Below are 20,749 nucleotides of genomic sequence, written 5' to 3' on the forward strand. Positions count from 1 at the left end.
CCAGTGGGGCTCAGACTTCAGAGAATATGAGGCATCATCTGGGGACCTAGTTAACATGCACACCCCCAGTCTCACCCCTAGAGATTCTGGACCAGTTGCCATGGGAGGGGGTTCACAAGTCTGGTGAATGAGGTCTTGAGACTCCTGGACCCATCACTCAAAGCCAGACCTCTATTTTTTTTTTCAATGAAAATTCTCTACTTTTATTTTAACATTTTTAAATTAACGTTTTAACTGAAGTATGGTTACAATGCTGTGTTAGTTTCTACTGTATAGCAAAGTGAACCAACCATACACATACATGTATCCACTCTCATCTAGACTCCATTCCTATACAGCAGACCTGTATCTTGAGCTACATTTTCCAACCACGTTTTAGAAAAATGCATGAGTACCTCAAACGCAGCATTTCCAAGATAGAACTTGTGGCAGGTGCCATTATTGGCCCTAATTCCTACCCTCCCCACATTCGAGTCCTCTGACATGTAACCTCACAGCCCTCTCACTAAAGAGGTGGAGGATGTTTTCCTGCCTCTGACTTGGGTTCAGCCAATGACTTGCTTTGGCTAAGGGAATCCAGGGAAGAGAGAGCAGGTAAGTTCTGAGTATGGCCTTAAGAGACCTTCCATGTTTCTGTTTTTCCTCTTGTGCTTCTGCCAGTAACAGGAAAAGAACACCCCCAGGGCTAGCCCAGCTGGTCCCAGGAGGGGCCCAAGAGAGGCTGCGAGACAAGCAGGAGAGTTAGCCCAGCCCACCTTCAATCACGCGGGGAAAATCAGTGATATTTATTGGGTGCTACTGAGGCTATTTGTTGCAGGAATAGCTAATGAATGCAGCCTCCAAAGGACCTTCCTGACCTAGCTCCTGGCTATCTTCCTGATATTATTTCTCAATATTCAACACACAGCCTCTCATCTCTCTTACACACTTTCCCTCTCTTGTCTGTCTGGAGAATTTCCACCCATCACGCAAGACTCCACTAGAGCTCTTTTGGCCAATACAGCAGACTTTCTTTTTTCCTTGTGTCCTTAATGATCTATCTATATATATATAAATTTGTCTATTCTGTTTTTTAAAATTTTTGTTTTTACTGAAGTATAGTTGGTTTACAACGTTGTATTCACTTCTGCTGTACAGCAAAGTGATTCAGTTATACATATATGCATTCCTTTTATATTCTTTTCCATTATGGTTTATCACAGGCTATTGAACATAGTCTCCTGTGCTCTACAGTAGGACTTTGTTGTTTAAGACGATGTGGTAAATATACACAATGGAATACTACTCAGCTGTAATTATGCCATTTGCAGCAACATGGATGGATGTAGAGATTAGCATATTAAGTGAAGTAAGTCAGACAGAGAAAGACAAATGCCATATGACATCACTCATGTGTGGAATCTAAAAAGCAACAGAAATGAACTTATCCACAAAACAGATACAGACTCGTCTATTCTATTTTTAAGCACTCATCACATTGCTCATTATTTGAGTTCATGTCTATCCTCCAGGGAAGGCAGGGACCTTATCTTATTCATCCTTTTAGCCTAGTCCTAATGCTCAGTTAGAGCTAATTTGATATGTAATAGTTCAATCCTTTGTCTTTTCACAGAAAGAATTGTAGACCAGGAAACAGGAAAGGGAATGACACTTTGGGATCTAAATATGAATTATAAGAAAGGACAGTTTCCTTATGCTTGCAGTAGTATTTCTTTAAATAACTGTCTTTTTAGCTTTTGTTTTAAAGACAGGCAGCTATGTCTTCTGAGTCATGACCAAAGATGCAGTATGTTTTAATGACCCTACATCATTGACCACTAGAGGGCAGCCAAGGAAACAAAAAGCAGCTTTCTTTGAGAATTTCAGGGATAACAGCCCTTCACCTTTATTGACATTTTGCTTTCAGCTGGGCTCCTCAAGTGTTGAAGGAACCCGTGTGCTTGGAGAAACCGTCTCCCTTTCCTGTAATCCGCTGAAGGCCTGTTAGTCTTGGAAGAGAATAAAGAGATGATGATTCAGAGAATAAAGAGGTGATCAATCTAAACAGAACTGTTTAAAGGGTTTTTCCTTCTGGGACTTGGAATTTACAAGTCTTTATACAGAAATAATACATGATGAGTGTGATTCCAGTAATAAAAGAAAACCCAAGTGAACTAAATTATAAGTCACTTAAAAATCAATATTCTTCCAGCAGTTAGTTGCCTAGGGAAGAGATGGGCGATGGCAAAGGGCAAACTTCGGAGGAGAATAGAATGATGACTGCTCTCTTAGTGGTGATATCACCACTGTAGATGAACATCAAAGTTTATCACACTCTATATTTTTAATGAAAAAAATTGATATTCTAAACTTTTGAAAAATCTGTACATGCATAGATTATCATACTCTTCATGCAGTCAAAGAGGTCACATACATCTTAGAGTCTGAGTTTGGTAGTTTAAGTGAACACCGCTAAGGAAAAGAGAAGTTTCTATCTGTTCTTCTAATATCAGACAGCCTGCAAATGCCATTGATGTGTTTGCTGCATTTTGCAGACTGCAGGGAACTCATCATGTTTGTCATGAATGGACTGGTCTTTGGGGAAAAGTTTTTAGGGGAATTTGAGAAAACCCCTGGTGTCCGCCCAATGGGATCCTCGCACAAAGGGAGAATCAATCAGTCATGTTTCCCCCTTGGGGGATAAACTCGCTAACCTCTTTATAGAATCCCTGAGGCTAGACACAGAAAGGTATGACTTCACTCATTGTAGGATTCTGGGCCCATGTTAACATCTGGTAGCTTCTGATTCTCAGGTTCTTACTGTATAATTCTACAGTGTGGGTTACAGACCTGTAGGATTCAGGGGATTGTGGTTTATGTTCTGCAGGCCTTATGAGAGTCTACTGTTTCAGCAAATCATGTGCTAACGTCTGCAAGGGATTTTCAAATAATAATACTTATTTATTTAAGTACTTACACTCACATTATGTTAATCCCTACAACACCTCTGAGAAGTAGGCAAGAACAATTAGGTTTTGGCTTTTTTCAGATAAGCAAACTAAAGTCAGAAGTTTGTCAAACCAATAAAACCCAAAACAAACAAAGAAAAGACTCAGCCTAAACAAATCAGTTTCTGGTCAGAGTATAAAAAAAATCTTGACTTAGGGAAATTAAAAGAATACATTTGACGCCATCCAGGTGCACCCACACAGTGCTATTGTACCATGTTGTTACAAAGTCATAATGACACACTTCGGACTTGCAATCATCACAAAGTTGAGTAACAACAATGCCTTAGACGTTATTCACTATCAAATCTGGCTCATAAGGGCGGGTTCCTTTGGTTTGTGACAGGATGAGAGAAGGGAGCTGGTAGGTGATGAGATGTAGCCTAGGGGCTACATTCTGGCTCAAAGCTGCCCTAGTTTGTCACCAGTTAAGGAATTACTAAATCCCAGGAAGACCTCATCTTTGTGCCCAAAGCTCCAATCAGCCTAAGGTGGCAATGACTGTCGGCTTCAGTTCCTGCACCTGTTTTTAAATTCAAAGCCCTGATAACATCAGCAAGCTTCTGGGATCTGCACAGACACTGAGAAGAGAGCCCAAGTCAAAGACCATTACAAAGAAACCATAATCATCTCAGAAGGGAGGTTCAGTGTAATTCAAAGAGCGTCTTCCTAGAGATTAGAACTGGGTCCCTGGCCTCTTTTTTACTCTCTTGTAGAGTACTGACACTGTTTCTCCCGCCACGGCTGCCTCTTTCCTCATCTCTTGTGCAACTGAGCTTTTGTTGAGACAGAGAACTTTGTCCCCAGCCATCCCTCACTGCCCCGCCCTGCTCACCCATCCAGGGCCTGAAAGGCAGGCTGCACTTTCCATATGCTGCCCAGTGTGCTGGCAATTCACCTCCATCCCTCAGAGCTCCAGGAAACCTGCATCCAGCTGCATCTAGATACATCCTCTGGTTCCCTGCTCTGTGGGATGCTTGCCAAAATCTTTTCATGACTACATACAAAAGATACTCAGCAGCTCAATAGCTGCTTCTTGAGTGAAAAGATGGTTGGATGATGAAGAAATGCTACTTGTTCCCCTTTCTAATTCTTTGGCCCACCCATCCCTCACCCCCCACCCTGTGTCCTTGTCTGCCTTCAGAGATACTCAGTGTCTTCCTTCAGTATTGAGCCCAAATGTGAACTATGAAGCAACAGATACTTAAAGCAACTGTGACCGATGATAAATTATCCTTACTTTTTTTTTAAAGACTTTGTGTGTGTGTGTGTGTACCATTTTTAAAGTCTTTATTGAATTTGTTACAATTTGCTTCTGTTTTAAGTTTTGGTTAAGATCTGCAAGGCAGGTGGATCTTAACTCCTGGATCAGGGATGGGACCGCACTGCCTGTGTTGGAAGGTGAAGTCTTAGCCACTGGGCCTCCAGGGAAGTTCCCTAGTCTTACTTATAAGATGGTTTTGGGGGGACTGCTCCCTTGTGTAGCCTTTGGGGGAAAACATGATCTTAACGGCCACTTCTGGAAAGCAAAGCAAATATTCTTCTCAAAGTCACATTTATAGAGTTTCTTCCACAAGATCAGTGAGGGCATTTCTGATGTCCTGGAGAAGTGGTGCCTTTGCAAAGCAGTTTGGATACATACTTTGGTTCAGGTCTTCTGGATGGATCTACATATATGTGGGCAGGTATCACGTGGCCTTTTGTAAGTCAAAGAAGCAAGGTGAGCTTCCTGGAAGAGGGGAAAGGGCAGCTGGGAGGAGAGGAGTTAGGTTAGGGTTTGAGGGTGTGCTGGTGGCTGGGGGCAGGGGAGAGGGTCATCGCAGAAATGTCTGGCCTTGGGGACATGAAACAGAGTCTGCATAAAGGGACAGGGTGTCCCATGCACTCAGGTTTGGGGCCTGATACAGCATGGAGGTCTCGGATGCTCAGGCAAGGGCCTGTGGGAATAGACAGAGTACTGAGTGGGATCCCTGGGTGAGTGGGATCAGGGCAGGAAGGAGAGCCTTGAGTCAGAGAGCACTGTGGGAGCCCGAGTCAGCACCTGGATGCTGTGTTTCCGATCGCGGGGCGGCCAAGGGCACCCAGTGAGTGCTGCCTGCCTCTGCCTAACTCAGCTGCCCTGACCCGGGAGAGTTGCATAAGAGATGGCAGCTGCAGCATATTGCGTACCGGGGGAGGCATGGAGTGGAAACGAGGTCTAAGTTCATTGTGTTTCAAAGGAGAGCTCTGAACTCAAACCTCCTTGATTTAAATCTCGTCTCTGCCTCTTTCCAGCTCTGTCTTTGAACAAGTCACCTCGCCACCCCCACCGTGTGCCTTTTTTCTTCATCTGGAACAGGGGGTAATCGGTAGGTGCCTTGTTATGCAGCTGAGGTTGAAATGAGTGAGTGTATGTGAAAGTTTCATTCCAGCAAGTGTTCAATACCCTTACTGTTAAAAGATATAGAGGCAATTGCTTTATTTATTAAAGGGAAAATCTACTTCAAGGGCCTGGAGATCTAAAAGGCTGTGGCTTGTAAAGTAACCTAAGTGATGTTTATAGGTTTGACCTTCCACTCAAATGACACTCGTGAGCCCTCAGAAGAGGCAGGGCCTCGAGTGTTCCCACAAACACTGCATCCTTTGTTCCCCCTCCTTGTGGCCTGTAAATGCCTCTAGAAAGAATCCTGGTTCTTCCTCTTGGCCTGCCCATTCCTCTGACCACATGCAATGCTCCTAGTTGAAAAGACTGCTTCTCCTCTTCAAGACCAGCTCAAGAAGCCCTTTGTGACTCACTTGAGTGTGGAGATTACTTACAGCCTCTCTGCTCCAAGTGTGGCCCAGCACCGGGAACATCAGCATCACCTGGGAGCTTGTTGGAAAGGCAGATGTTCAGGCCCCTACCCAGATCTGAGTCTGGACTCTGCATTTTAACAAGTCGCCACACAGCGCCTCCTTGTACGTTAAAGTCTAGGAAGCATTATCCTAGAATCTACATCACATGCATTTACCAGTAAAGGGAGCAGGTTCAGAAAAAGCAAAACCAAAACTCAGTTCTGACTTCCACAGACCTCTGAAAGAAGAGGTTGACCCTTCCAGAAAGTTGAAATTCACCCAGGATTTGAGGCCCTGGAATTCTCAGGGTGATGATATACTCGGCCCAGAGGACGGGTTCACCAAAGGCCTCCAGGTACCCCATGGTACTTGGACTGATTTCCTCAGTGCACCAGAATCATGAAGGAGACCAAGCCTGTGGGTCCCTGGTTGGAGCTGATGCCTTGGCCAGTGCTGTGAAATGGCTGGAGAGTCTGTTTTGTGGCACTGATGAGTCACAAATGCAAATTAAGGGTTGGCTGTTCCCCTGGAGCCACCTGCAGTAGATGGTGCAAGAAGATATTCTTAGCATGTTGCCAGTGGCCAGACTTCAGCTTCTGGGTTAAGCTTCAGGCTGCTAGCAGGATAAGGCATCACGTTAGATTGAATTTCCATGAGAACCCATGTCTCTCTCTGGGTCCTGCGTGGGGTCTGGCAGTAGCTGGACTTAACGAGAGTGTAAGAGTATCATCCAAAGATGGCCATGCACCTGGGTCCTCTCACTGCAAACACAGGCTACTCTTTGTCCAAGAGATTGCTTTCTGGCTGTAGGAGCGTACTCTGCCTGAGTCAGGACAGCCCTCAACCAACCAACAAGTGGGAACTGGTGGGTAAATCCTGCCCTTCTCACTCTTCAGGTGGGGTAACACTGAGGCAGATCACACCGGTGCCCAGAGCCTCCTGGTAGACTTGCTCTCTGGTTGTCTGTTGTGGCAGGCAGCACACTCTTTCCTGGCTGCCTCCCTTCCCTGTCTTCATCCCCTGCTCATCTGCCTGCATCTTGGGGTCACTTCCTAAGGAAAGGACTTGCCTTCACATCCACGTCTCAGGTCTGGTCCTGGGGAAAATGAACCAAGACAGGAGCAACAGACTTGGGATTGAATTTTAACTCTCACCATATGTTGTGTGTGACCTTGGGCAGGTCATTCAGTCACTTTGAGCATAGTTCTCCCTTAGTAAGTGAGAAGAGTGAAGAGAAATATAATCTGGATTTTTGTTAAACTTGAATGGCTGATTATATAAAGGGCTTAATACAGTGCTTAGCAGCAGTGAATGCTGAATAAATGATCATTGGGATCTCAACATGGTTGTCCCTTGGTATCCACAAAGGACTGGTTCCAGGAACCTCTGCGGACACACAAATCTACAGATGCTTAAGTCAGTTATATAAAATGGTGTAGTGGTTGCATATAATCTATGCACATCCTCACGTATAATTTAGATCATCTCTGGATTACTTACAATACCTCAGTTCAGTTGCTCAATCGTGTCCGACTCTTTGCGACCCAATGCACTGCAGCATGCCAGGCCTCCCTGTCCATCACCAACTCCTGGAGTTTACCCAAACTCATGTCCAATGAGTTGGTGATGCCATCCAACCATCTCATCCTCTGTCGTCTCCTTCTCCTCCCACCTTCAATCTTTCCCAGCATCACGGTCTTTTCAAATGAGTCAGTTCTTCGCATCAGGTGGCCAAAGTATTGGAGTTTCAGCTTCAGCATCAGTCCTTCCAATGAATATTCAGGACTGATTTCCTTTAGGATGGACTGGTTGGATCTCCTTGCAGTCCAAGGGACTCTCAAGAGTCTTCTCCAACACCACAGTTCAAAAGCATCAATTCATCGGCACTCAGCTTTCTTTATAATACCTAATACAATGTAAATGCTGTACAAATAATTGCCAGCATGTGATAAAGTTTTGCTTTTCAAAAAATTTTTGTTTACTTATTTATTGTTTAGAGCCAGACATCCTGGAATGTGAAGTCAAGTGGGCCTTAGAAAGCATCACTATGAACAAAGCTAGTGGAGGTGATGGAATTCCAGTTGAGCTATTTCAAATCCTCAAAGATGATGCTGTGAAAGTGCTGCACTCAATATGCCAGCAAATCTGGAAAACTCAGCAGTGGCCACGGGACTGGAAATGGTCAGTTTTCATTCCAATCCCAAAGAAAGGCAATGCCAAACAATGCTCAAACTACCACACAATTGCACTCATCTCACACGCTCCTAAAGTAATGCTCAAGATTCTCCAAGCCAGGCTTCAGCAATACGCGAACCGCGAACTTCCAGATGTTCAAGCTGGTTTTAGAAAAGGCAGAGGAACCAGAGATCAAATTGCCAACATCCGCTGGATCATCGAAAAAGCAAGAGAGTTCCAGAAAAACATCTATTTCTGCTTTATTGACTATGCCAAAGCCTTTGACTGTGTGGATCACAATAAACTGTGGAAAATTCTGAAAGAGATGGGAATACCAGACCATCTGACCTGCCTCTTGAGAAACCTGTATGCCGGTCAGGAAGCAACAGTTAGAACTGGACATGGAACAACAGACTGGTTCCAAGCAGGAAAAGGAGTACGTCAAGGCTGTATATTGTCACCCTGCTTATTTAACTTCTATGCAGAGTACATCATGAGAAAGGCTGGGCTGGAAGAAACACAAGCTGGAATCAAGATTGCCGGGAGAAATATCAATAACCTCAGATATGCAAATGACACCACCCTTATGGCAGAAAGTGAAGAAGAACTAAAGAGTCTCTCGATGAAGGTGAAAGTGGAGAGTGAAAAAGTTGGCTTAAAGCTCCACATTCAGAAAACTCAGATCATGGCATCTGGTTCCATCACTTCATGGCAAATAGATGGGGAAACAGTGGAAACAGTGTCAGACTTTATTTTAGGGGGCTCCAAAATCACTGCTGATGGTGATTGCAGCCATGAAATTAAAAGACACTTACTCCTTGGAAGGAAGGTTATGACTAATCTAGATAGCATATTTAAAAGCAGATATTACTTTGCCAACAAAGGTCCATCTAGACAAGGCTATGGTTTTTCCAGTGGTCATGTATGGATGTGAGAGTTGGACGGTGAAGAAAGTTGAGCGCCGAAGAATTGATGCTTTTGAACTGTGGTGTTGGAGAAGACTCTTGAGAGTCCCTTGGACTGCCAGGAGATCCAACCAGTCCATCCTAAAGGAGATCAGTCCTGGGTGTTCATTGGAAGGACTGATGTTGAAGCTGAAACTCCAATATTTTGGCCACTTCATGCAAAGAGTTGACTCATTGGAAAAGACCCTGATGCTGGGAAGGATTGGCGGCAGGAGGAGAAGGGGACGACAGAGGATGATATGGCTGGATGACATCACCGACTCGTTGGACATGAGTTTGGGTAAACTCCAGGAGTTGGTGATGGACAGGGAGGCCTGGTGTGCTGCGATTCATGGGGTTGCAAAGAGTCGGACACGACTGACCGACTGAACTGAACTGAACTGAACTGAACTGATGCCAGGCCTTTTTGCTGTGCATGGACCTTCTCCGGTTATGGCAAGCAGGAGTTGCTCTCTAGTTGCAGCTCAGGCTTCTCATTGTGGTGGCTTCTCCAGTGGAACATGGGCTTCATTGCTCCTCCACATGTTGGATCTTCCAGGACCAGGGATTGAACCTGTGTCCCCTGCATTGGCAGGCAATTTCTAACCACTGAACCCCCAGGGAGTCCAAGTTTTGCTTCTTGCAACTTTCTGGAAAATGTTTTCCTGAACAATTTCAGTCTGTGGTTGGTTGAATCTGATGAATATGGAACAGGCAGAAGTGGAGGGCTGACAGTAACTGTCCACATTTTGCTATCTAGGAAGACCTAATTCCTGGTGATAGATTCTGCTGAAAATAGACTTAAGCTTCATTTACTTTTCCTTAGAGAGTCTTGCCTTCCTTTCAGAACTTTCTTTCTTTTAGTCTTTTCAGTTCCTCATTCTGATTTGGGGGGAATTAGAGAAATGATGAGGGCTTCCCAGGGTGGCGCTAGTAGTGAAAGAACCCGCCTGTTGATGCAAGAGACGTAAGAAATGCGGGTTCCACCCCTGGGTCAGGAAGATCCCCTGGAGGAGGGTGTGGCAACCTGCTCCAGGATTCTTGCCTGGAGAATCCCATGGACAGAGGAGCCTGGTGGGCTACAGTCCATGGGGTCGCAAAGAGTTGGACTCGACCCAGGCAACTTAGCAGGCAGGCAGAGAAATGATGAATAGCTCAAGGTTATTGGTCAAAGCTGGTCACATAGGATTCAACATTTATTATGACAGTCTGAATACTCTTAACTATACTTCAGGTATATATTTTTCCCATACGGAATACAAAAATTCAAGGACCCAGAATTCTGATTAATTCATAGTTACTCTGAATAACAAGCAAGTATCTTTTGGTATTAATCTACATAAAAATAGGACCTCTTCTCCCTCCAAAGTCAGGACAGTATCCTTAAATGTAAGCAGAGGACACAGCTGGAGCAAAGTCCAAGAAAGTGGAACACATATGGTTGGGTGATGTCCCATAATCCTGATGTTTAAGAACGTTCCAGTTTAGTCAGCCATTCTTTTTCCCAGTGAGTCAGACTTTATTTGTTCAGTTTTTTCCTCTTCCCAATAAAGAATTGCAGTCAGTTTTTCTTCTTCAGCAGTCATGTCACCCAGCTAACAAAAATACTCTGTCCCCACACAGACCACTATCAAGGTCTTTCTCATACTGCAGTAAACTCTTTGAGACTAAATGTAGGGTTCTACATTTGTCTCAGCTACATTTAATTTTACTTGTGTGATGTTATTGATATTTTAAGGTAGTTTCTTTTTTTTTTTTCTCCTGGAGTGCTATATTTTCCTCTTTTCTTGAAGCCACCTTCACTTTTGATAAATAACCCTTCTATTTCTTCCTCAAAGCCTTGGAACATGCCCATCAGACAAGGATCAGAGAGAAGGAGTTTTTCTTTTTCCTATTAAATAGTAGTTTTAGTGATATAGAATTCTATTATTTTCTGTTGACCGATCATGATACAATGGTATTAAGTGAATAATAGTTACATAATCACAACAGTAAAAGATATTTATCATTTTTCACAATCAGTAGCCAGACAAAAAATAAAAGATAATTACAATTGCAAACCATAATGGAAATATGATTAACCTAGCAATATAAAATGATTACACACAATTTGGGGGGTTAGGTAGAGTGATGTGGTAAGTGGAAGTGCATGCATGCCCATGTTCTCATCCACCCAGTCATTCTATCTCTTTTGGTTAGTACATTTAATCCATTTACAGTTAAGGTAATTGTTGACGTGTATGATCCTATTACCATTTTGTTAATTGTTTTGGGTTTATTTTGTGTAGATCCTTTCTTTCTGTTACCTTTCCTGTCTAGAGAAGTTCCTTTAGCATTTGTTCTAAAGCTGGTTTGGTGGTGCTGAATTCTCTCAACTTTTGCTTGCCTGGAAAGCTTTGTTTCTCATCCAATCTGAATGAGATTGCTGTGTAGACTACTATTGCTTGTAGGTTCTTCTGTTTCATCACTTTAAATATATCATGAAGGTGGCCATTCTTAAACTCTATCTCACAAGTTATTAGCTCCCATCTGGCCTGGTTGCACACTTCTTATACACACAGGAAGGCAACTTAATATCTTCTGCAGAGTGTTTGAAAAATCTCTACCTTATTCCAGTCAGCACTTACACCTATTAAGGATTAAAGTATCATTGTTTACTGAGGTATGTAGGATTATCCCAGGATAAATTAAAGTTTTTCTTTTTGTAACTTTCTGGAAGTTTCTTTCTCAAATATTTCCGGCCTGTGGATGGTTGAATCTGGTGGATGTGGAACACGCAGAAATGGAGGGCGGACAGTAACTGTCCGCATTTGCGATCCAAGGACTCATCCAGCAGAAAGACAGCCAGCAGCTACTGACGCCTCACCTACTGTGACTAAACTGAATTATTTTTCCCTTCCTACACCATCTCATTTCTGGAACATCTCAAATGAGAAGTTGTTCCCAGGACACTGAAGCTAGCCCTGCTCTCAAAGGTGGTTGTGTTCTGATGTAAATACAGCATCAGGGAGAATTCTTTATGGGTAAAACTTGGGTTGAGCACATTAGTGAGTGAGAACAAGTAATTTCTATATCTGAGACTGAAATCCTATTAGTTTTCTACTGTGAGAAATTAGCACAAATCTGTGGGTTTAAAATAGCACATATTTGCTATCTTACAGTTCTGGAGGCTAAAAGACTGAAATGGGTCTTCAGTTCAGTTCTGTTTGATTGCTCAGTCGTGTCTGACTCTGCCATCCCATGGACTGCAGCACGCCAGGCCTCCCTGTCCATCACCAACTCCCAGAGTTTACTCAAACTCATGTACATTGAGTCAGTGATGCCATCCAACCATCTCAACCTCTGTTGTCCCCTTCTCCTCCAGCCTTCAATCTTTCCCAGCATCAGGGTCTTTTCAAATGAGTCAGTTCTTCACATCAGGTGGCCAAAGTTTTGGAGTTTCAGCTTCAGCATCAGTCCTTCCAATGAATATTCAGGACTGATTTCCTTTAGGATGGACAGGTTGGATCTCCTTGCAGTCCAAGGGACTCTCAAGAGTCTTCTCCAACACCACAGTTCAAAAGGATCAATTCTTTGGCGCTCAGCTTTCTTTATAGTCCAACTCTCACATCCATACATGACTACTGGAAAAAACCATAGCTTTGACTAGATGGACCTTAGTTGGCAAAGTCATGTCTCTGCTTTTTAATATGCTGTCTAGGTTGGTCATAACTTTTCTTCAAGGAAAAGTGTCTTTTAGTTTCATGGCTGCAGTCACCATCTGCAGTGATTTTGGAGCCAAGAAATAAAGTCTCTCACTGTTTCCACTGTTTCCCCATCTGTTTGCCATTACGTAATGGGACTGGATGCCATGATCTTAGTTTTCTGACTGTTGAGTTTTAAGCCAACTTTTTCACTCTTCTCTTTCCCTTTCATCAAAAGGCTGTTTAGTTCTTCTTTGCTTTCTGCCATAAGGGTGGTGTCATCTGCGTATCTGAGCTTATTGATATTTCTCCCAGCAATCTTGATTCTAGCTTGTGCTTCATCCAGCCCAGCATTTCTCATGATGTACTCTGCACATAAGTTAAATAAGCAGGGTGACAATATATAAATTTGACATACTCCTTTCCTGATTTGGAATGAGTCTGCTGTTCCATGTCCAGTTCTAACTGTTGCTTCCTGACCTGCATACAGATTTCTCAGGAGACAGGTCAGGTGGTCTGGTATTCCCATCTCTTTAAGGATTTTCCACAGTTTATTTTGATCCACACAGTCAAAGGCTTTGACATAGTCAGTAAAACAAAAGTAGATGTTTATCTGGAACTCTCTTGCTTTTTTGATGATCCAGTGGATGTTGGCAATTTGATCTCTGGTTCCTCGGCCTTTTCTAAGTCCAGCTCGAACATCTGGAAATTCATGTTCACATACTGTTGAAGCCTGGCTTGGAGAATTTTGAGCATTACTTTGCTTGCATTTGAGATGAGTGCAATTGTGTGGTAGTTTCAACATTCTTTGGCATTACCTTTCTTTGAGATTGGAATGAAAACTGACCATTTCCAGTCCTGTGGCCACTGCTGAGTTTTCCAGATTTGCTGGCATATTGAGTGCAGCACTGATCTTAGACAAGTATTAAGCAACCTGTTGTGGAGCCTGAATCTACTCATCTGTAAACTAGTACTGACCTCATGGGGCTGTCCACAGGGCTAAATAAGTACATAAGGAAAGATCATCAACTCAGCATCTGGTGCAGTGTAAATTCTCAGTAAATGCTAGTTGCTTGTATAAAATAACCACAGTGAGCATTTATTAAAAGATATGAATGAGAACTGTTATCTATTGTCTGGGGCCTAAAGAGAGATCGTTAAGAATAAGTTACTGAATGTTTTAAGAGCTTTGTAAAATTGGGAGATAAATTAAAATTCTTCAATTGTAATTTTGGCAAAGGACTAAGAAATTACAATTTTGTTTGAAGATAATTTCAAACTTAACAAAATATTTGCAAGAATAAGAATATTACTAGATTCATCTAATAACATAGCAGGTACAAACAATTCAGTAGCTTCTATTACCAGACATTTTATATTCCTTTTCCAACATACTGTGAATCAGGCTTCATAATAGAGATTAGTTTCATACCATGAATCAGGCTTCATAATAGAGGTTATTTTTGGAATTAGTAAATAACAATCTAAGAACGTTAAGTAATTTGCCTAGGACCACATTCAGTTCAGTTCAGTTGCTCAGTCGTGTCCGACTCTTTGCGACCCCATGAATTGCAGCACGCCAGGCCTCTCTGTCCATCACCAACTCCCGGAGTCTACCCAAATCCATATCCATCGAGTCAGTGATGCCATCCAACCATCTCATCCTCTGTCGTCCCCTTCTCCTCCCGCCCCCAATCCTACCCAGCATCAGGGTCTTTTCCAATGAGTCAACACTTCGCATGAGGTGCCCAAAGTATTGGAGTTTCAGCTTCAACATCAGACCTTCCAATGAACACCCAGGATTGATCTCTTTTAGGATGGATTGATTGGATCTCCTTGCAGTCCAAGGGACTCTCAAGAGTCTTCTCCAACACCACAGTTCAAAAGCATCAATTCTTCGGCGCTCAGCTTTCTTCACCGTCCAACTCTCACATCCATACGTGACCACTGGAAAAACCATAGCCTTGACTAGACGGACTTTTGTTGGCAAAGTAATGTCTCTGCTTTTAAATATGCTATCTAGGTTTGCCATAACCTTCCTTCCAAGGAGTAAGCATCTTTTAATTTCATGGCTGCAGTCACCATCAGCAGTGATTTTGGAGCCCAAAAAAATAAAGTCTGACACTGTTTCCACTGTTTCCCCATCTATTTCCCATGAAGTGATGGGACCAGATGCCATGATCTTAGTTTTCTGAACGTTGAGCTTTAAGCCAACTTTTTCACTCTCCTCTTTCACCTTCATCAAGAGGCTCTTTAGTTCTTCTTCACTTTCTGCCATAAGGACCACATTATAGTAGGCTATAAGACAAGAACACAAATGTTTGGGTCAAAGCCTATACTTAGGAAAAAAAAAACAAATCAATTGTTGTAAATTTATGTGTGCTGTATACTGGGCTTTCCTGGTAGCTTAGCTAGTAGAGAATCTGCCTGCAAGGCAGGAGACCCTGGTTCAATTACTCGGTCAGAAAGATCCCCTGGAGAAGGGATAGCCTACCCACTCCAGTATTCTTGGGCTTCCCTGGTGGCTCATATGGTAAAAAATCTGCCTGCAATGCTGGAGACCTGGGTTCAGTCTCTGGGTTGAGAAGATCCTCTGGAGGAGGCATGGCAACCCACTCTAGTATTCTTGCCTGTAGGATCCCATGGACAGAGGAGCCTGGCAGGCTACAGTCGATGGGGTTGCAAAGAGCTGGACACAACTACTAAGCACAGCACAGCACATGCTGTATACCATACTTGTGGTTTCTATTAACACATCCCATCTGTTTTATCACCCTATCTACCTATCGTCTTCATCTTTATAGAATCTCCAAGGAACACCACTACATTTAGAATGGATAAACAACAAGGTCCTACTGTATAGCACAAGGAACTATATTCAATATCCTGTGATCAACCATAATGGAAAAGAATATTAAAAAAAGTATACATGTGTATAACTGAGTCATGTTGCTGTATAGCTGATTGGCACAACATTGTAAATCAACAATACTCAATAAAAAATAAAGTAAAATATGACACAAATGAACCTATCTATGAAACAGAGATAGACTCACAGAGGGTAGACGGGAGTGGGAAGAACTGGAATTTTAGTAGATACAAACTGTTACATAGAGAATGGATAAACAACAAGGTCCTACTATATAGGACTATACTCAATACCCTGAGATAAACCATATGCATGACTGCATGATGCTCAGTCATATGTGAGTCTTTGCAACCCTATGGACTGCAGCCCACCAGGCTCCTCTGTCCATGGGATTCTCCAAGCAAGACTACTGAAGTGATTGCCAGTTCCTCCTCCAGGGGATCTTCCCAACCCAGGGATCGAACCCACATCTCCTCTGTCTCCTGCATTAGCAAGAGTATTCTTTACCACTGAGCCATTTCTGAGTTACTCTGCTGTACAGCAGAAATTAACAATATAAATGATAAATTTATATAACATTATAAGTCAACTACACTTTGATTAAAAAACTAAAATAAAAAAACTCAAGTCTCCAAAATTTGCCAAGGCAGAGTTACAAAAAAGGAGGCAGTTTTACACTTCTGATAATTGCACACACTCTAAGAGCACTGCCATAGCTTCAGCAAGACCATTAATGACAGTGACACTAATATGTTTGGGTTACCCTTAGCAATCTGGGTGTTTAATGCAGTTCAACCATTTGTTCCAGGTCACCGGAGGTTAACAAGCCAGTAGTGAATATAAACATAACGGTGTTTCATTAGCTAAGCTCCCAGTTTGAAGAGCAAGGACAAAGCTGCATCAATAATCTTTACTTTTGTCTAGAAGCAAGTGGTACCTCTAGGATAAAATCATTGATACTCACTGTTGTGTTTGAAGATCCTTATGGTCGCACCTGAGAGTTGGGCCCCAAGCACTAGAGATGCATGGTTTAACTCATCGCTTAAAATGAGGCATCCCTGTGTAGAATACAAGCACATGGAACACAGGCCAACAAACAAAATAAAGGGAAAGAAACACATGGAAATAAGACCTCACTTCAAGACCTGTAACATGGCTTCCCAAAGCCCTCTTTAATTTTAAAAGGCCAAGAGTTTAGGTGGGTGTTTATATGTTTACATGAATAGGATCCTCAAGAGCAATTAGTTGATGGAGATGGGGATCCTCTTAAGAGAGTAACATCTTTTTGAATTATTTTTATGCTACAGGAATGATGGTTGGCAGGAAAATGAATGAACTTTTGGGTAGGATATGAATTTGCTGGGATTTTCCGATTCCATGCTGGATTATTTGAAATGGTTTTGAAGAACTGCGCCTAGAAGGCAGGGTTGTTCGTTCGCTTTTTTTTCCTGCAAGACATTTCAAGCTCTTGTTTTATGATTCTCATTCCATGTTATAGTAACATCCACGTAGACAGAAGCATCACTGCTTTACAGTTAAAAACTGCATCTGGAAAAGTATGGATGGCAATTCAGTCTGAGGCAAGGAGAGAAGATCAGTCTAATTTACTGCTTATCAACGAATGTTTATAAACTACTTTTCTTTACTAATTTAAAGATTTCTAAATTATGAAATTGCCCAACCATATTCAAAATGCAGGGATGTGCAAAAAAAAAAAAAAAAAGCATTCTTCCTTTGTGGCCATCCAGAATCTTTGAGTCCTTCCTTATATTTTAGAAATTTCACACATGATACATTTTAAGTTTTTGAGGCCAAAGTAAGCAAAATTCTCACATCTCCATACTCCAGACATTGTGTGTGTATTTATAATTTTTTTGTGAACATATGAGAGTTGTAAATCGTCATATCTCACTCTCAAATTCTTTAGCATGTATCTACTAGGAAAAAGGACATTCTCCTACATGATCATGATGCAGTGATTGTAATTAAGCATTAATACAATGCTGTCACCTAAAATGGGCTTCCTTGGTGGCTCAGGTGGTAAAGAATCTGTCTGCAGTGCAGGAGACCAGGGTTCAATTACTAGATTGGGAAGATCTCCTGGAGAAGGGAATGGCTACTCACTCCAGTATTCTTGCCTGGAGAATTCCATGGACAGAGGATCCTATGGGCTACAGTCCATGGGGTCACAAGGAGTCATCATTTAATATATAGTTCAAAGTCAAACTTTGTCAACAGTCCTAAAAATGTCTTGATGTCTTTTGTAGAGGTTTCATTTCCTTCTTTTTTTGTTTTTTTTCAGTGCAGAATCCAATTAAAGATTATATATTGCATTATATTAGTTGCCATGAGTCAGATTTTTAAAAACAGAAATCTGATTATGGCACTTGCTTACTGAAAATGAGGCAACCAAGTTTTCTCTAGAAGAATTTTCAACACTCTAGCACTATTTATGCTGCAAAGTTCTTTACAATTTGGTACCTGTCTTCATTCTGATTTCTTCTTCATCCACTCTCTTCTGTTCTAATTCTTTCAAACTTCAGTGCTTTATACATGATACTTCCATTTCCTTCTCTTAAGGAAATAACTGATTATCTAAACGGATAAGTACCAGATTCTGTTCTCATGTTACCTTCTTTGCATAGGCATCCCAGCCTTTCTTGAAAGAATTATTTTGTCTCTCCCCATTTATGGGCACACCTTTTCTGTAATATTCATCCTAAGGTGGCACTAGTGGTAAATAACCCACCTGCCAGCGCAGGAGACATAAGAGATGTGGGTTTCATACCTGGATTGGGAAGATACCCTGGAGGAGGGCATGGCAACCCACTCCAGTATTCTTGCTTGGAGAATCCCATGGACAGAGGAGCCTGGCAGGCTATGGTTCATACGATTGCATAGAGTTGGACACTATATCCCATTAGATTATAAACTGTATTAATTTACAGGACAAAGGTCTTGTACACCTTTGTATGCCCTACATCTTGCCTCATTGGAGGACACAGCAGATTCTCAATAAGTGACTTACTGAGTGAATAAAAAAGTGAATTACACAAGCAAAATGTTTTGTCAAAATAAATGCTTAACAATCATTTGCTACATTGAACATGGTGACTCGGGAGCTTAGAAATTTAACTGATCTTGCTAAACTGTCACTGAAGAGGAATTTTGATTCACGTCTAGGGCTGAGATTCTATAACTGGAATATCATGATGAAGAAACTTGCTGGGCTCAGCTGGGACTGACGCAGGCTGGAACCTGGACCTAGGACCCTTTGCTGCAGAGCTTGCACCTAGATAAACCTCTCTGTGTCCTCGAGAAACAAAGTACAAAGAAACTATTTCTGTGAGACTAAAAAATAGCTGTATGCATACACTGCAAATTATGGACAACAAAATACAAAACCCAACTGCCACTTCTGAAGAGCCAGGAGAAAAAGCAGGGTGTTGGGAGCAAAACCAGGGTACTGTACATGCCCCCTGCACACAACATCACCACAAGGGTGGGCAGACCACCAAGCCATCCCTTCAGCCTGACCTCTGGACCCACCTCTATCCTCACCCCATGCAAGAAACCAGATCATTCCCCTTCAGGGAGTGAGCAAGTAAGGGAACCTCCTACTTATTTTTGCTCATGGGGCCCCAACAAAGCCTTGCCCTAATCCCTTGTCTGGTCTCATCAATTTCTATTGATTAGGAAAGGACCCTGTTTGGTAATAGTACGTATATTCAAAAAGTTGAACATCCAATCCTAAGAAAAGAAACTTCTCAGCTATACCTCTAACAGAGGATCTACTCAGATTTTCTCAGGAATAACACAGCAGAAGACAACTATGTTAACAAAGTCTCACCTTTCCAATGTGTGGAGGGATATTCATTGAGTTTGTTGCAAATCCCATCCCAAATACCATAGCAGCTTCCACATTCAGGAACTTAGCCATGAGATCCTTCAGCTCTTTATGCTTATCTAAGGTTCCTGCACATGAAATGATAGGGTGGATGAGTCTCTTGTTCTCAACAAGTTGAAGATTGAAGACTCAAATTCCAATGCTTACCCATCACCAAAAGACACATGTAAGAGTGCTCATAGCAGGTCTGTTGGCCATAGACCCATTACAGAAGCAATTCAAGTACTCATACACTGTAGAATGGGTCAATACACTGGGGGGGGTATTTATATAGTAGAATTCAGCACAGCAATGAGAAAAAACAAACGTCCCATGCAACAACATGGAAAACGTCACAAATGTGTGGTTGAGTGAAAAAAGTCAGATATGTATATACGCATACTGTATGAATCCACTTACAGTTTACAAACAGACAAAAACTCCCGATAGTGCCAGTGTTAGGAGGCAGCTATTTGCTGCTGTTGTTTAGTTGCTAAGTCATGTCTGACTCTATGGACCACAGCCCACCAGGCTCATCTGTCCATGGGATTTCCCAGGCAAGAATATTAGAGTAGGTTACCATTTCTTTCTCCAGGGGATCCTCCCAATCCAGGGATGAAACCCCACATCCGCACTGGCAGGCGGATTCTTTACCGCTGAGCCACCAAAGAAGTTCTAGAAGTCAGAAAAGTGGTTCCTTTTGTTGGAAACAGGCAAAGAGTTTTGAGACGCTCTGGATATTTTGTTTCTAGATCTTGGTGCTGGTTACGTGGGTATGTTTGTTTTGTGACAGTCCACTGAACTTTATACTTATGATTGGTGTTTTATAATGTAATAAAATTTATAAAAAATGCCACAATTCCTCTTTCCTCCCACCCTACATCCCACGAATAATTAAATTCTAACTCCCTCAGAGATTCCCCACTTTTAAATGCAGAGTTCATGACTTTCATACATGCAATCAGGCTATAATTTATTGAACCTTTGGAATGTGCTAGATTTCATAGCCCACTCTTTAAGTTATCTCATTTAATTTTAAGGGCCCAATAATGCAGGTATTATTACTTTACAGATAAGAAAACTGAAGTGGGAAGCTGTAACAGATAAAAATCAACAGAGACAGTCAAGTCTAACTCCAAAGTTCACATTTTTATGACTCTACCATGTTTAAAAGCTTACTCTCTGACCACTTCTTTTTTATTATTATCATGTTTTTTACTGTTTTCCCCCTGCTTTATACAGTAGGTTCTCATTAGTTATATATTTTATACATAGTAGTGAATATATGTCAATCTGAATCTCTCAATTTATTCCTCCTTCCCTTCCCCTCTTGGTGTCAATACTTTTGTTCTCTTTGTCTATGTCTCTATTTTTGCTTTGCAAATAGGTTC

At 42.1% G+C, this 20,749-nt stretch overlaps 1 protein-coding gene across 1 annotated transcript in view; it reads right to left on the reverse strand.

Moving 5' to 3' along the window:
* The window catches only part of LOC145530944 (serine palmitoyltransferase 3-like), a 101,888-nt gene that overhangs the window by 55,052 nt on the left and 26,087 nt on the right, over positions 1–20,749 (reverse strand). The window contains exons 3-4 of the mRNA XM_081552280.1: positions 19,323–19,447; positions 16,437–16,530 (exon numbers count right to left, since the gene is read on the reverse strand). Coding sequence (XP_081408406.1) covers positions 16,437–16,530; positions 19,323–19,447 — 219 coding nt within the window. The remainder of the gene's footprint in view (positions 1–16,436; positions 16,531–19,322; positions 19,448–20,749) is intronic.

Source organism: Giraffa tippelskirchi, chromosome 13 (genome assembly GCF_054371585.1).
Source record: "Giraffa tippelskirchi isolate mGirTip1 chromosome 13, T2T-mGirTip1v1.2.pri, whole genome shotgun sequence".
In the NCBI taxonomy this organism is placed as follows: Eukaryota; Metazoa; Chordata; class Mammalia; order Artiodactyla; family Giraffidae; genus Giraffa; species Giraffa tippelskirchi.